This window comes from Bufo bufo, chromosome 2, assembly GCF_905171765.1.
Source record: "Bufo bufo chromosome 2, aBufBuf1.1, whole genome shotgun sequence".
Classification (NCBI taxonomy): Eukaryota; Metazoa; Chordata; class Amphibia; order Anura; family Bufonidae; genus Bufo; species Bufo bufo.
Window position 1 is genome coordinate 585,592,218 of NC_053390.1, and position 18,622 is coordinate 585,610,839.

The 18,622-nt window shown below is 42.6% G+C and overlaps 1 protein-coding gene across 1 annotated transcript in view; it reads left to right on the plus strand.

Moving 5' to 3' along the window:
• Positions 1–231: 231 nt before the first annotated feature.
• ARHGEF38 (Rho guanine nucleotide exchange factor 38) overlaps positions 232–18,622 on the plus strand; it is a 120,756-nt gene continuing 102,365 nt past the window's right edge. Inside the window, exon 1 of the mRNA XM_040420492.1 lies at positions 232–549. Coding sequence (XP_040276426.1) covers positions 348–549 — 202 coding nt within the window. The 5' untranslated portion in view covers positions 232–347. The remainder of the gene's footprint in view (positions 550–18,622) is intronic.

Below are 18,622 nucleotides of genomic sequence, written 5' to 3' on the forward strand. Positions count from 1 at the left end.
CCCCCCCCCTCCCTCAGTGCTAAAGGTCCATGCAACTATTCCAGGCTTCATTATCCATGAAGGAGTTAAGGGAAGACTGCACACACCTCTGCCTTGGGAGGTTAAGTTTTGCCAGGGTAGGAAGCAGGCAGGGCTGCTTTGCCTGCCTCTCAGGTGACAAGCCCTCAGGTAGACTGTAAGGTGACATCATCGGGGTGGAGCTGTACGCTGTACAGGTGTCTGCTATAGACAGGTTACTAGCACTGGGACAGCTGATCTCTGGCAGCGCTGACTCATTCCATTGCTGCATCGCGGGGGCTGCTAAAATAAAACTGTTGGAACCGGAATTACACTATACATGACTGACCATGGACACCAAGGACCCCAATGGGAAAGATGGCGGGGGGTTCAAGAAGAAGAACTTGACCTTTCTCAAGAGCAGGCTCTATATGTTAGAGAGGAGGAAAACCGATACAATTGTGGAACATGCTGTGAATGGGGACCATGGGAACACAGGCACATTGCGCAGGAGTCAATCTGACAGGACGGAGTATAACGAAAAGCTTAAAGGTAAGGGGTACACAGTGGGGAATTTATCATGACGGCTATGCTTGAACTCAGTCTGCATTGCCAAAATTTGTGCTAAATTTATCAAATGCTGCAAGTTGTCTGACAAGTTTGGCGCATCTTTACACGTAACACTACTTCAGTTTCTTTATACTAAGCTCTTACTGCAATAAGATGGCGTATTTTTTCCAACTTATTAAACAGTCACAGTTTTTAAATCTGGTGCACAACTAATAGGTAACCATGCCCTCACTTATCAAATGTGACAAGAGCGGCATAAAATCACAAAAAGTTGCAAATTGTCACACAAAAATGTCATGTGCCAAAATTTGCAACTTTTTACAACACTTATTTGGCACAGGGTTTGATAAATTCCCCCCTTCTGCTTGAAAATTCTCCACCACTTTGGAGTTATATGTTATTCATTTCATTTGAATATAAATGTGAACGTCATATTGGCCTCAATGTACTTACAGTGTGCGCAAAATAAAGGTTCAGGAAATGATCTCCTATCAGTATTTATACTGATGTAGAGAGGCTGAGTTTGTCATTTGGCACTGGTCTAAGGTTGACATCAGTGGGTTACACCTGCTGCATTATCTCAACTAAGGTTGTGCAGCTTTTTTGTACCTGATGAAGGGGAGTGATTCCCCGAAACGCATTGTATCGCTGCAATAAAAGATTCTTATTCTGATCCTGGCGACCGGCTGATGGTAATTCGCGCCATGGGACGTATTTGTCTTTTCCTGTTATCTCAACTAATGGCTGGTTTACAGGGCCCAGTTGTCGGGCAGATTATCAGGAAAATGTTTTACTACAAATGCTCGTTCCCAAAGATCCGCCTGTGTAAAGGTGCCATAGATAACTTAATGAACAAGCTAGTTCATCGGGTGAATTCATCTTTCATGCGGACACCTCAATCTTCATTTCTGGGGAATAGATTGCAGCATGTAAACAGCACTCTGCTGTCCAGAAACAATGAATCTGTGAAAGGACAAGTGATAGCAGTAGACGTCACTTGTCTTCATACAGTGGAAGTGATCACTGTGTGTAAATGCGGCTCTACACCTCCACTGACAAGTTAATTGTCGGGAAGGAACGTTCTTCCTGATAATTGTCTGCTTGTCGGTACAGTGTAAATGCGCCTTAAGGGTCCATTCACACGTCCGCAAAATGGGTCCGCATCCGTTCCGCAATTTTGCGGAACAGGTGGGACCCATTCATTTTCAATGGGGCCGGAATGTGCCGTCCGCATCCGCATTTGCACTTCCGTTCCGCAAAAAAATTTAACACGTCCTATTCTTGTCCGCGGACAAGAAAAGGCATTTTCTATGAGACTGCCGGCGATGTGCGGTTCGCAAAATGCAGAACGCACATTGCCGGTGTCCGTGTTTTTCAGATCCACAAAACACATACGGACGTGTGAATGGACCCATAAGAGTATATAAATATAGACATAATGAGTGACAAATGCAGCTCTGCTTCATGGTTCACAGTAGGCGCAGAGAGAGTAGAGCCTTTAGGTGTAATGGCAACGCCCCTGTTGCTCCTAGAGGCTAATTTGCATATATTGAAACATCATTTTTCTCAGCAATGCAGGCACATAAGAACATGGGACCAACACAGATGCCTTCAGCTGCCAAGGGTACATGTAACAGGCCAGCCAGTCTCATAGGTACAAATCTGCTGACAGATGCCCTTTAACACTGTTATACGTAACATAAGTGTATCTAATATTTGTAAAGTGAGGAGGAATAAGATGACAACAAGGGTACAGCCACATTGTGCGATCATGTCACAGCACTGTTGTGTTCCAGTGTCAAGCGACCGAAAGGGCCGCAGCGATCTCTAATTAAAGTAATGAAGACTTCGCTGTTCAGTGGATCTGTGTTGTTAATGGCCGCGCGGTATTGAACGTGCTGTACGGCTATTAACAGACTCAATGAGCAGCGCAGTCTTCATTAAGTTAATTAGAGCTCGCTGTGGCCCTCTCAACCGATTGGTACTCGAACACAGCCGTGACATGACCGCGCCGTGTGGTTGGGCCCGAACGGTTACGTTCCGAGATCTTGCACTATAAAACATATAGAAGAAAGCCATGCTGATTTATTCCGTTTGCTGCAATGCATTATCCAAATGTTCATGGCTGCAGGGGGGATGGAAGGATGTGTCTGTCTGTTGTTGGCATGCACACAGCAGGGGTATGAAAACTTTTGTGTCTTGGACCATTGTGTTGACTTTCCTACATGTCACTTGCTTTTCCACTTTGCTGTTTGCCTTCCTGTAGTTCCCTAGGATGAAGGAATGCCTACAAACAAGTAATGCAGTATTGATGGCGTAAACAGGTCTTATTAGTTATAGGCTGCGTACAGTTATGTGCAATGTCGGAGGATGTAGACTGCGTGTGCTGTAGAAGGGTTCTGTAATCATCTACATGCGACCACATTGACAATAAGCTATTTTGCTTTATACTTATGAAGAATTAAATGCAAATACCTTGTCCGTTGGTTGTGATGAGGTTTATTTGACAGGCTGAAGGCTTGGCGTCCTATATTCTTTTAAAGGAAAAGTGTTCTATGATTGAAGGTTTTTTTCTAATGAGCTGATCAGCAGGGGGTCTGTGGGCTGGACCCCTGGGGTTCAGCTGTGGGCTCTTATAACATTTCCCCTGCAGCAGTTATGTGATATAGCATCACCCAGCACCCAATCAATTCACAAGCAGGGTCTGCACTCCCCCTCTCTGACATGCATATACCCTAATAGGATTCAGTAACCAAATACCGCATGTGTTACATGTTGGTTTTGTTGCAGATTTGATGCGCATTTTACGCAGATCTCACCCTTTGCAATGAAATCCGTATAAAAATAAATCGCATAAACAATTGACATGCTGTGGATTTCTAAATCCGCACAGCAGGTCATTTTCCACATGGAAAAAAGCTACATTTACGTGAGATTTGTCTAATCCCATACACGTCACTGGTACGGTTTTAGGTGACGATTTTTTCCTCGTTCATAAACCGCATCGTGTGCAGGTACCCTAAGATTGAAAGTGTCTATTCAGCAGAAAAAGCTGTATTTTTGTATAACGTCAAAGGGGTTCATTTATTAATCTTAATCCCCCTTTAGCAGGCGGTGGATGCTCCGAAACTTATGTATAGACGCCAGCCTCTACATAATTTGGAGTATCCACCGCCTGTCTAAATCTACGCTAGCTTCCTTGCTGATGTAGATTTAGACCATTTTCTACGCTTAAAACAGGTGTAGAAAATGATAAATGAGATGGGCCTGCCGGCCCGTCCTGGCATGAGCAGGGAAAAGTCACAGATTGCCGCGCAAATAACCTTTGCCCACAATCTGCGACAGATATACACCAAAAAGTGGCGTATATCTGTTTGTAAATGACCCCCAATTCATACTAAGGCCTCTTGCACACAAACGTTTTTTTTTTTCCGTTTCCGTTCTGTTCTTTTGCGTTCCGTATACGGAACCATTCATTTCAATGGATCCGCAAAAAAAACGGAAGGTACTCCATATGCCTTCCGTTTCCGTATTTCGATTTTTCCGTTCCGTTCAAAGATAGAACATGTCCTATTATTGTCCGCATACAGTTCTATCAGGGGCCAGCTGTTCCGTTCCGCAAAAAAAAGATGTCATCCGTATTTTTTGCGGATCCATTTTTTTTCTGAGTGCAAAATACTGAAAAACCCATACGGTCGTGTGCAAGAGGCCTAAATCTGTGGTGCGCATTCACCTTGTACTCCTAGAATATCTGCTGTATTGGCTGACGTGTCCATAGACTTAAGTGGCCAAATGTATGCCAAAAGGCTATCCTTTAGTAATATACAGTATTTGGCTGGTTTACGTTAGGCTGATGTCTAGCTCCAAATTAGTGAAAAGAACAGTCAACTACACTCTTAAATACGCTGCTCAAAAAAATAAAGGGAACACTTAAACAACACAATGTAACTCCAAGTCAATCACACTTCTGTGAAATCAAACTGTCCACTTAGGAAGCAACACTGAGTGACAATCAATTTCACATGCTGTTGTGCAAATGGGATAGACAACAGGTGGAAATTATAGGCAATTAGCAAGACACCTCCAATAAAGGAGTGGTTCTGCAGGTGGTGACTTCTCAGTTCCTATGCTTCCTGGCTGATGTTTTGGTCACTTTTGAATGCTGGCGGTGCTTTCACTCTAGTGGTAGCATGAGACGGAGTCTACAACCCACACAAGTGGCTCAGGTAGTGCAGCTTATCCAGGATGGCACATCAATGCGAGCTGTGGCAAGAAGGTTTGCGTAGTGTCCAGAGCATGGAGGCGCTACCAGGAGACAGGCCAGTACATCAGGAGACGTGGAGGAGGCCGTAGGAGGGCAACAACCCAGCAGCACGACCGCTACCTCCGCCTTTGTGCAAGGAGGAACAGGAGGAGCACTGCCAGAGCCCTGCAAAATGACCTCCAGCAGGCCACAAATGTGCATGTGTCTGCTCAAATGGTCAGAAACAGACTCCATGAGGGTGATATGAGGGCCCGACGTCCACAGGTGGGGGTTGTGCTTACAGCCCAACACCGTGCAGGACGTTTGGCATTTGCCAGAGAACACCAAGATTGGCAAATTCGCCACTGGCGCCCTATGCTCTTCACAGATAAAAGCAGGTTCACACTGAGCACATGTGACAGACATAACAGAGTCTTGAGACGCCGCGGATAACGTTCTGCTGCCTGCAACATCCTCCAGCATGACCGGTTTGGCATTGGGTCAGTAATGGTGTGGGGTGGCATTTCTTTGGAGGGTCGCACAGTCCTCCATGTGCTCGCCAGAGGTAGCCTGACTGCCATTAGGTACCGAGATGAGATACTCAGACCCCTTGTGAGACCATATGCTGGTGTGGTTGGCCCTGGGTTCCTCCTAATGCAAGACAATGCTAGACCTCATGTGGCTGGAGTGTGTCAGCAGTTCCTGCAAGACGAAGGCATTGATGCTATGGACTGGCCCGCCAGTTCCCCAGACCTGAATCCAATTGAGCACATCTGGGACATCATGTCTCGCTCTATCCACCAACGTCACGTTGCACCACAGACTGTCCAGGAGTTGGCAGATGCTTTAGTCCAGGTCTGGGAGGAGATCCCTCAGGAGACCGTCCGCCACCTCATCAGGAGCATGCACAGGCGTTGTAGGGAGGTCATACAGGCACGTGGAGGCCACACACACTACTGAGCCTCATTTTGACTTGTTTTAAGGACATTACATCAAAGTTGGATCAGCCTGTAGTGTGTTTTTCTACTTTAATTTTGAGTGTGACTCCAAATCCAGACCTCCATGGGTTGAAAAATTTGATTTCCATTTTTTTATTTTTGTGTGATTTTGTTGTCAGCACATTCAACTATGTAAAGAACAAAGTATTTCAGAAGAATATTTAATTAATTCAGATCTAGGATGTGTTATTTTTGTGTTCCCTGTACAACTATACTAACCTAAACCGCTGATCGCTGTATATCCTGGGGCATACATATGGTGGGACCATTTCAAACCAACCTGACAAACTTTATTGTCATATGCATTGTGTAATTTTATTGTCTTTAAAGGGTTAAGGAGGATTTAAACAGCCCAAAGGAGCAGGCGATTGTCGAGAAGGAAGCTTTCCTTCCCAGCAATTGCTTACTTATCAGTGGAGATGAAGAGCTCCATTTACATGCAGCGATCGCCTCCACTGGATGGGGATGAGCGATGGCAGTAGCCATCATACAGATTCATTGGGGGTTATTTATCAAGGGACTTTAGATGTAAAAATAGTTGCAAGTCCCCTTTTTGACCAGCTGTGCAACAATATTATTTCACACGATTGGTGTCGAAAACGTTTCGACAGTTGTGCTGGACCCAGTCAGAGTGGGTGCATCTCGAGGACAGATTTACTAAGGCTGAGTTCACATCACCGTTCAGCTTTCCGCTCTTCTTATTTGTCAGAAAAAAAAAAGGATCCTGTAAAAAAACAATCCTGTTGCACCAGTTGTGATCTGTTTGAGCCATTTCCATCTGAGATCCGTTTTTTAGACAGGAAAAAAAGTACTGCATGCAGGACCTTTTTTCCAGCCAAAAAAAAATGATCTCAGACAGAAATGGCTCAAACGGATCAGAACTGATGCAACAAGATCCGTTTTTTATTTTTTTACAGGATCATGTTTTTTCTCTCTCTTTCTCTCTTCTTCTGATGGATCAGAAGAACGGAAAGCTAAACGGTGATGTCTGGCGTGCATGTTGCTTAAAAACTACGCAGCCTGGGGCTGGCTAAGTTTTTCTGCCTGGCGCACGGCTGCTAGAAGATTAGCCAAATTTATGATGAGCCACACGCCTACATATAAATTAGTCTAATTCTCCGGTTGCACAAGGGGAAACAAAGAGTGGTGTAAAAATGGCCCATTGTTTCTGGGCAGCACAGTACTGTTTAGACATCATGATCTGCTGACCAGAAACGATGATTTAAGATTATCGGGGATGAACTTTCTGTTCCCGATAATCTGCCTGTGTAAAGATGCCACAGATCAACTGATGAAAGAACAACATTCGTTCATCATGTAAAACAATGAACCTGTATGGAGATGACCAATGCCAGAAGCCATCACTCTTCCCTATACAATAAAGGAGATCACTGCATGTAAATTCAGCTCTTTACCCCATTGATGAGTAGGCGGTTGTCGGGAAGGAGTGCTTTTTTCATGACAATCGCCTGCTCCATTGGGCCGTGTCAACCTACCTTTAGGTGTCCGCATGAAAGATTTTAGCTCGTTCATCGGATGATCTACAGGACCTTTACACAGGCAGATTGTCTGAAACGAGCGTTCATATGAATGCTGGTTCCCAATAATCTGACAAGGACATATTCAATAAGTGTCTAATGGGAGTGGGCTCTGTAGGACCCACAGCTATCTCCAGAATAGGAAACTCCTAACCCTTGTCCCACCCAGTGAGGTGGTCAGGGCCATCTCATCTAGGTAGAGAATGGTTGGAGTGGAGGCTGCGCACATGTGTGGCTTTCTCCATTCATTTCTGTGAAAGTTACGGAAACAGCCCACCTTCTCTATGATAGGAATACGCCTTTAAATAGTTTGTCTGGGTTAACTGGATATTTAGCCAAAGCTAAGACCGACATTAATCGCTGTACAAAGATTGATGAGCCTTTAGACCGCAGTTCCCCAGTGATAACTGGTGATTATAGTGTGTTCTCAGCCCCATTCACTAGCACATAGGGAGATTTATCAAAACTGATGGAAAGGAACACTGGCTTAGGGCTCAAATTGCAATTTTGCTGCAAATTGCAGATCCACAAAACACAGATACTGGCCATGTGCATTCCTCATTTTGGGAAATAGCCGCCCCCTAAATAGAACAATCTTATCCAAGTGGACAGTAATAGGACATATTCTATTTTTTGTGTGGAACGGCCATGCGGCCAAATTTAAGTAAATGGTTCCACATACGTACCCCCAAAAAAAACGGAACGGACACGGGAAGAAAATACTTTCATGTGCATGAACCCTTAGTAGGTGGAATCTGATTGGTTCACTTCAATTTGGACAACTAGTTTTCCTTTCCACCAGTTTTGATAAATCTGCCCCACACTGTGCAAAAGTGACTTCTATGGAATGTCTAGTGCATTAAGATAATAAGCCCTGGGCTACACTGTGACTTTTTGTAGCGTGACTGATTGATTTTAACTATTGGACTGAGCTGTAGTTCAATAGTTAAGATCAATCAGTCGCGGTGAAGCCCTAGCCTAACCCTATGAATGTCACATTGTTTGTGTGATCAAGCCCTTAAACTTATGGGTAGTAATATTTTGTATGAAAACCTTTTAAAGGGAGTCTGTCACCACAATTTGCCCTAATAGACCACTTACATAGCACTATAGTATAACTATAGATCGGTCAAATGGTACCTGTGTCTTTTTGTTTGGCAGTTCACCAGGGGCAAAAAATTGAGTTTTATTCATATGTAAATGAGGGCTCGCAAGTGCCCAGTGGCGGCGTTCGGGCTGTAAGTGCAAACAAAATGCAAACAAAAAGACAAAGGTACCATTTAACTGATCTATAGTTATGCTACAGTGCTATGTAAGTGGTCTATAAGGGCAAATTGTGGTGACAGACTCCCTTTAAAGGGGTTCTCCAGGAATGAAGAAAATAAAAATACTTAAATATTACTTCATTATAAATATATTCCGAAATACTTTTCATTAGTTATAATTGTTCATTTGTCTGGGGAAGGATCATGAGGGGAAACAAAATGGCCGCCGTCCAATTAGTGCACACAAAACCTGTCCTAATCACACAAGAGGACAAGTTACTTCACAACACTGAGATAAAGAGCTGCCTCATCCTCCTCTCTGCTCTGAATGACAGGGATTATGATCCTGAATACAGATGATAAGACCTTTAGCTGAATCTCTGTAGGAATGGAGTTCATGAGCAGATGTGGCTAATGAGCAGCAGCACTTGTATGCAGTCTCCTTTGCCACAGCCACACATTACTACAGTCTGTCCTTTCTGAACTTCATGTCTCCTCATGAACTCCCTTCCCACAAATGTTCAGCTAAATATCATATTAAACTGTATTCAGGATCATAATTCCTGACAAGCAGAGCAGAGAAGAGGATGAGGCAGCTCTTTACCTCAGTGTTGTGAAGTAACTTGTCCTCCTGTGTGATTAGGACAGGTGGTGTATGTACTAATAGGACAGCGGCCATTTTGTTTCTCCTATTCATTGCACCCTAAACAAAATGAGCCATTATAAGGCCTCATGCACACGACCAACGCAAAATGTGCTTTCGTTGTTCCATGATCCGTTTCCATTTTTGTTTCGTGTGTCTTCCTTTATTTTTGGAGGATCACCAGACATGAAGTAAAAAAAAGTCTAAGTCAAGTTTGCCATGCAAATGATAGGAAAAAAACGGACGCGCGGACGCGGATGACAATCTTGTGTGCCTCCTCGTTTTTTCACGGACCCATTGACTTGAATGGATCCGCGAACCGTTTCCCGTGAAAAAAATAGGACAAGTTATATTTTTTGGACGGACTGGAACCACGGATCACGGACGCGGATGACAAACGGTGCATTAGCCGAGTTTTCAACGGACCCATTGAAAGTCGTGTGCATGAGGCCTTACTAATAAAAAGGTATTTGGGAACATACTGTATTTATAATAAAGCTCCTCGTTGTCTTATACCACTGCAGGAGAGATGTATTTATGTGGCAGTGACTAATTGTGTGTAGGTGACAGTTGGTTCTTGGTTGTGATGAGCCTCATTGACACAATGCCTGAGATTCGTTGCCCCAGGCTGTGAGCTGTATGTAGTACAGTGCAATAAAGCTGCTGCGCAGTAAGACGCCCGCTCATGGTGTGTGTCACTGCTCTGTGCATAGCTCAAGTCAAGACTCTTTCTTGCTTAGTAACAGATCCAAGGAGATGACTTAACACATGGTTACAAGAGAATGCTTCTGACTCTGGGAACAAGTTCAACAGGCGAACAATGAATGTATAAAACTTCCACCAAATACTTAGATAAGGCTTTTGATAGATCAGATTTCTGTCATCAATGCATCATTCCAAGCTTGGTGAAATATGAGGAGTAACCTTTACCATAATTACAAGTATTTGGCAATTACTGAGGTGTAGATAATGGGTACGAGGGGCGGGCATGTGCAATTACAAATAGCACAGAAACCAAAAATATCCCGACCCTTATTTTACAAGGCATCATTAGAAAATTAAAGCTCGGACCTAATGGGGTGCAATTGGAACTTAATACATCAGCATCCCCCCCACCACCCCTCACATACATTACCTATAATATATATTCCACATTGTGAAAAATTAGAGGGTAATAGTTTTGCTCCCACCTGATTACAATGCCTTCCTCGTCTTGAAGATCCAAGGTTCCCCTGCAGAGAAATTCCAACTATGGAAATGAGTACTTTGGTGCAATGAGGGTGGCGCTGTTGTCCTCATTGCACACAAGTCCCGCTCCTTACTCTGGCCAGAGCCTCCCACAGACCATTGATTGACAGAGCAGACGAGATTTCATTACTACTGTCAATATGTATTCTTGCCCATGTGCCATTTAATCTCATATTGGCACATTTGCAGTACAGCCCAGTGACTCCTCCGGAATGCAAACCAGATTGCTGTGTAAGCTCGGATATGCGATCAAATGGCTCATATATACGAGAATACAGAGACAGGCGATATTTGATTGCTACTGCCTGGCTCTGTGAATCAACTGTCTGAGGGTGGGGCTGGCCAGAAAAAGGAGAAGACTATGTGTCCAATGAGAGCAACAGCTCCACCCTTGTTGCACCAAATTCCTCGTTTACATATTTAACAAGTAATCAGGTGAGAAACACCTATTTGGTACTCAGTTTTGTCAGATAAGGGGTGTCACTGGTCACAGACTTCTTTTAAATGGGTTGTCCCAAAAAAAAAAAAATTAGAAACGGCAGGGACATTTATTTTTTTGCTAGAAATTAGAAAAGTATTAAACTACCCAAGGAAAAGAAGAAGCAGCACTATAATCAAATCTCTCAGAGTAATAGGTGCAAGCTCTAGATGGGTTCCAGTTAGCATTCAGGAAATGGAAGAGAAACAGTGGTCCAGTAAAGTCAAGCAGTAGTGATTTATTCACCAGTGTTCACAAAGTGCAACATTTCAGCTCCTTAAAAGAGTTTCATCCACAGTAACGCGTGACATGCCATAGTACGTGTAGTACTTATCTACAGCAAACAGCCATCATATTGGATTTTGTGGGAGATGATTGGTGTGATGTATCAGAAGCTACTGACTTCTGACATGCCTGTAGACATGTCTTTTGGACATGTCTGAAGTTAGAATTGTGCCTACAAAATACCCTATGCCCATAACATTTACTTCTCTAATGGCTAATGGGATGTACATTTATCAATGGGGAGAGGATAGACAAGCTGAGGGGACAAAAGGCGGGGCATGTTGAAAATCAATACTCTCGTCCTTCTTTCCACTGATTTCTACCATTGGGGTACAGTCTGGTGAACCTCATACACATTACCTGGTCAGCTGATACAGCCAAAACAAGTGAGTTCAAGCTGACACTTACCTTATTCATGAGCTCCTTAAAGGGCATCGGTCAGCAGTTTTGTACCTATGAAACTGGCTGACCTGTTACATGTGCACTTGGCAGCTGAAGGTATCTGTGTTGGTCTCATGTCCATATGTGCCCACATTGTTGAGAAAGATGAAGTTTTAATATATGCAAATTAAACTCTAGGAGCAATGGGGGCATTGCCCTTGCAGAGAGAGCTGAGACCATTGCTCCTAGATGCTCATTTGCAGGGGCAGACTGGGAACTAAAAGTGGACCAGGAAAATAACTTAAAAGTGGCCCAATGTTGCATGCGGGTCCAAATTGAAAGAAGGCAACATAATTAGGCAGGAACCATAGGGTAGAGGAATATACCTCCCCAACTGAACCAAATACCACAGTGCAGCACAAAATACTGCCACCTGCTGAACAGTATTCAACTGTATAGCTGTCCTGAGGACTTGGATACAGTTGAATTCAGGATGGTTGCCGCTGGTCAGGTGAGTAGGAGAGATTCAGATCATTATGTACCCAGCTTGCGGCCGTGAGGAGGGCTTGGGTGGCCCTCCTAGGCATCGGCCCCTGCTCATTTGCATATATTGAAACATTTTTCTCAGAAATGTGGGCACATGTTAACATGGGACCAACACAGATGCCTTTAGCTGCCAAGTGCACATGGAACAGGTCAGCCAGTCTCATAGGTACAAATCTGCTGATAGTCCTTTAAGGCTACATGCACACGTTGTGTGTTTTGGGGTCCGCAAATCGCAATTTGCGGAACGGCACAGACAGCCTTTAATATAACTGCCTATTCTTGTCCGCAAAGCGCAGACAAGAATAGGACGGGTTATATTTTTTTTGCGGGGCCACGGAACGGAGCAATAGCAATATCTGCTTGTCTATGCCAATAAAACATGTGTTGTGACCCCAAATAAATCAGTTCCATTGGATAGAAAGGTAAACTAAGCTACAATTTGTGGTATTGAATCATTATCTGTCACCCAGCTATCCTAATTCTTCTCTCTTTCTGTTCTTTTTGGAGGTCAATCACAGTGTAAGAAACTCATCCCATCATGAGATATTTTACTGATGGTGTCATTAACCTACAGTTTTTTTCTTACAAAAATTTTGACAAAAATTAGTACTTGAGTGTATTTCAATGGAGAGGTAGCAGGAAGGGAGGAAGTAGCTAGCTTCTCCTCCTACTTGAGTATCCATAGAGTATATATCAATATATGTGGCACCTGGAGATAAACCTACATTAGGGTTTATTGTTATGTCATGAAGACGCATTTTTTTGCCATGATTTTCCAGATTTTTGAAAATTGCCGCAAAAATTGTGACATCATCATGACGTCAATAAATCTAAAATCAAAGTGAAGATAATTTTAAAAATGTAGTAGCATACCCTGAATATTTCCTAAACTAAAGACATATAGTCACAAAGTGTGCTGTGATATATCTGTAACAACTTTAGGGCCCCTTTTCATAGGCTGATTATTAGGTCAACTATCAGGAATGAAACTTTGGACAAACACTTATTCCCAATAATTGGCTCATGTAAAGATTTCACCGACCACCTGGTGAACGAGCAAACAAGCTCATACATCTGCTGAAAGCATTGTTGATACAGCCTCCAAAATCATATGGGGTCATTTATCAAACTGGTATAAAGTAGAACTGGCTCAGTTGCCCGTAGCAACCAATCAGATTTCACCTTTCATTTTCCAAAGGAGCTGTCAAAAATGAAAGGTGAAATCTGATGGGTTGCTATGGGCAACTAAGCCAGTTCTACTTTACACCAGTTTGATAAATGTTCCCAATAGTTTCTAGGCAGCAGATCAACCTGCCCAGAAACAATGGGGGGATTTATAATCTTTCTGCACCAGAAAAGTGGCATTAAAAGCCACTTTTCAAAAAGGGTGTATGGCAAGGCCAGAAAGGGCGCGTGGTTAGGTGTCAGCAAATTTATCATCAATTACACCAGTTTTCTGGCGTAAATAAAGCTGGAAATCTACAAAATTTCTGTTTAGGCACACGGACTGCCTGATGATGCACCTAATTTATGATGAGACCTGCTCCTTGTCATAAATTAGGCTCATCCTCTGGCAGTGCAGTTAATATCAAAACCGGATCAGAAAGTGTCAGTCTTTATAAATGTTCCCCAATGAATCTGTATTTGCGACGAGCGATACAGGGTAGATGATTGCTATATGTAACAGCAGCTCTTACTTCAAGCAGGCAATTATCAGAAACAAACATCCATTCCCTATAATTGCCTGCCCATATAAAGGCACCTTTAGCAAAACAAGCTGTGTTTATACCTTGTATGAATTGTATGGGCCACAGATTTACAGTATACTCTGTATGTAGACATTTACTGAAAGAACAGGGTACACTATACTCAGTACAAGATAACCATGGGAGGCTGACCCATAGATATTAATTTGCTGGCATATAGACCTCCTATAAAAATGGTAACAGATCCGGTTAGGACAGAGGTTATATGGGCTGTCCTGGTCACATGTGGCCTGTACACTATTGCCGTTGAGTAGTTGTCATGTTTTCCCTTCATGCCTATATCTATATCCACGATTTGTGTTGCTAAAAAATAGTTTATGCATGCAGCCTTCTACAGTAATGCCTCTTGCTCATTTCTGTGGCAAGGCACTTGGAAATTAATTGATTTTGCAAAGCTTACAACAAATTAGCCTGGGAATTAGGGATTTGGTTTCCAGGTGGTTTCAAAAACAAACTCTACATTCTTCCCAGGTGATGCTAGACCTGGAGATGGAAGTTGTTGATACTCAATTGAAAACAATACAAATAAAGTCACTTTTTGAGACTCCTTTTTTGCCTCCTCTAGCTGTATGCATGCTTTAAAGATTACTGATGGGGTCTTCTGCTTGTACTCACTTCATGATCAGGATTTTGAGTAGCTGGAATGTGAAGTTATTGATTTTTCAGCTTTATATACTTAGAATTTCTCTGATTTTGAATAGGCATGAGTCCTCTAATACCCCCCCTCCCCAACATACAGAATACAGGCCGCTGTGCTTAATACGGCTGCATTATACCTAGAGTAGCAGGCATAGGCAGAGTAGTAGGCAAATGTTGTGTTTATTGGCAGGACTTCCTAGGAACTGTGTTTCTACCACTGCCCTGCCCTATATCAGAATCACAACAGCCGATTAAATGAATTGTAATATTACATATGAGGCAGCAGGCCATGAAGCCATGTGCAAGGAGCTGGCATGACAACAGAACAAGCCCTCCAGATGTTCAAAAACGACAACTCCCAGAATCCTCCTTTCACCTCTGTGGAAGTTACAAGGACGACCAAGGACAAATTGGACAATTTCTTTTTAGTGGAATACACATGACGTGGAAATAGGAAACCTATTCTTCCATATGAAGGCACACAGGGATACAGTATGGACCCATGGATTTAGGCACTGTGTACATGAGGCCTAAAAGAAACGATGTGATATAATTTAAAAAATGAAACATATTAACACTGGGGGGAAAAACAGACATTTAAAAAATATATATATATGTGTGTTAATATTTATGGTTTTGCCACAGCTTTGTCACCGCAGCGCTGTGAAATCTTCCTGGAACTACTTCTATTAGAAACTGATTGCGAGGCTGCAGATTTTTAGATGAAACTTCTGTGGCAGATAACTTCACCAAAAATATTTCCAGATTTACCAATAGCACAAGTTAGTTTTTAAAGGGGTTGTTTGGCAGATATTGTTGTTGTTTCTTTTTACACATACTTAGGGCTCATGCACACGTGTGCTGGCTGGGCCTGTATTGTGGCCCACACACAGTGGGTCCGCATTATACGAGTCCCGGACATTTTTGCACCACATCACGGATGCAGACCCATTCCCATGAATGGATCCACAATCCGGAAGGTGCAGTGTGGAATAGAGGCACAGAACCACTACAGAGTTCTTCGGTGGGTTTATTGTCCATGCCTCCGCTCCGCTAAAAATAGAACATGTTCTTTTTTTTTGCAGTGCGGACGGATCACGGACCCATGCAAGTTGAATGGGTCTGGATCCATCTGTGGCAGCCGCACAGCAAATTGCGGTCTCCAATGCACGGAACGGCCGTGTGCATGACCCCTTAGAATGTTGTAAAAATATTTAAAAAAATCATACTCACTTCACTGATCCCCCACTTGTTGCTCTGCTTCTGACACTTCCTAGGTCTCCTGCCAGTCTTTGCTTTCTGGTTCCTCTCAACAAGCAGGAAATGACCGCTCAACCGATCCGTGGCCACAGCAGTGATCTGCCTCTGCCACGAACTGGCTGAGTGATAATTTCCCGTAGACTGGGGGGAACCTGAAAAGCATTGTGGGGAATTAGTGTGGTGAGTGTGACTTTTTAAAAACTAATTTACAGCATTCTGCTCCTATGTAAAAAATAAAAAAATAAAATTGCGCAATTGTTTAAAAAAACAACCCCTTTAATGCTATTCACTAGCCTCAGCAGTCACGTGCTCCTGGGAAACATGTGACCCCATTTTTTTTGGTCTGAACACTATCAGGGTCATAACTAAAATGGCTGTGCTTCTAAAAACAGATAATTTCCCAAATGGAAAAGGCAAATAGTGCATGTTCCAAAGTAATATAACAATCATGCACATTTTTTATATTCACAAACCTCCGTACACAGTCAGCTTCTATTAGACCATTACGTGGAATCTAGGAAAATATCAGTCATTCCTTGTTGAAGGCTATTTGCATGCTGTCTTGATATATGACTAACACACTTCTGCTTTTCACAGAGTCAAACACATAGGCAAGTAATGTATAAAGCATTAGTGAAAAAACACGCTGACAGTAAGAAACATGCCATCTAACAATATCTGACAGCAGCTCTTTGCAGGGACATATAGACTCATTAGTGCTAATCCAAGGAAATAAATGTTTTAGGATAAGTGCATGCCACATTCTGTTATCATGCTCAGCAGTACCACTGAAACTCAGATGTATTTTGCTGTTTGTCCATCTGTCATTTTAAAAGCAGGAAATTAGATAAAAAAGAAAAAAAAACACAAACTTGTCCACATAGTTAACCACCCTGTGATTCCAGCCACCATGTCGTGTATATATTTCACGTGACCACTACAGCCAATCATCGACCTCAACACTGACAGTTGTACGTATGGATGAGGGCAGTGATTGGCTGCAACAGTCATGTGAATGATGTATATGACGTCATGGCTGCAGGACTGGTCGAGACAAACGGAGCTCTGTGGCTGGAGCAGAGGAGGATTTAAAATGTGAGTTGTTTTTTTTAGTTTATAATTTATACTATTTCCTGCTCTTAGACACAATACTTAAAATCCCAGAAAACCCTTTTAATATACACTGCCTGTCCAAAAAAAAAGAAGTCGCCACCTGGATTTAACTAAGCAAATAGTTATGAACCTCCTATTGGATAATTACTGCATGGGCGATTATCTTTCAGCTGGCAATAAGTTATTTAACCCCAACTGGTGCAATCAGTTGCTTCTCATTTCTTAAACAACCATGTCGAAAGACACATCTCGTGGTCGTGGAAAAGATGTTAGTCTGTTTGAGAAGGGTCAAATCATTGGCATGCATCAAGCAGAGAAAACATCTAAGGAGATTGCAGAAACTACTAAAATTGGGTGAAGAACTGTCTAACGCATTATTAAAAACTGGAAGGATAGTGGGGACCCATCATATTCGAGGAAAAAAAGTGGCGGGAAAAAAATCCTGAATGATCGTGATCGGCGATCACTTAAACAACAGTAGAACTCAGGGCTATGTTTAATAGTGAAAGTAAGAGACTTTCCACACACACGCAATTCTATGACGGAATGCATAACGGAATGCCTTTAGAGGCATTCCGTTATTCATTCTGTCATAATAGAAGTTTATGGGCTGCAAAACGAATCCGTCCCATTTCTGTTATGCAGGGGAGTCCTCTCCTGCATAACGGAAACGGGACGGATCCGTTATGCAGGCCATAGACTTCTTTTATGACGGAATGAATAACAGAATGCCTCTAAAGGCATTCCGTTATGCATTCCGTCATAGAATTGCATCATGGTCTGTGGTAACGGAATCCATAACGCAATTCTGCTTTTACCACCAAACGAAGCGTGAACAAATTTCATAACATGAAATTCGCTCATCTCTAATCAAAGCACCTGGGAGGATAGAGGAATTAGTGATTATTCTAAAGAGGTTGTGAAAAAAGAATCTGGTTAGTTAATGTTTCTTCCCTTTTTTTAATCTGTATCTTGTTACACAAAGATATATTGGTCTACAGAATCCCATACTTGAAAAAAAAAAAAGGAAGTGCCATGGCAGTCTGTCAACAGGGTGTGCATTCTTTGCAATGAATGTGACCAATAAAGTCCTTAACCTGGCCCTACATTATGTTTCAGAATAATTTCTTCCTTTTTATGAAATCAGAAATTAAGGTGGTCATACACACTAAATGAACATTGGCCAAATCTGCTGATTGTGGTGGGACTGGACGACAGTATAAGAGTATGGGGTGTTCTCACTGTTCCCCAATGGAGAAGACAGGAAATATAGCTGTTGGCTTTTTACTTGCAATTATTACAACTAGATTTAGTCAATAGTAACAGGTTATCTGGTTAGCAGATCAGTATGATGAGATTTTTTAAAGCTGGCCATACACATTACTTAGAAGTTGATGGTTGTACAGCAGTTGAACAAACAAACATCTGGAGAATGATCATTTCCCAGACATGACCCTACTTATTTTCATCCATATCGGCTGTTACAGTTGTTCAGACTGGCCATACATGTTCAATGAAACCAGGCGATGGACAAAAGGTCTTTCTGGGAATGTTCTTTCAAAGAAAGATCTTTCATTCACAATCTTTCTTTGAACAAAAGATCTTTCATCTGACTATCAGACAAACATTTCAAACACGGTTGACTTCTCAGA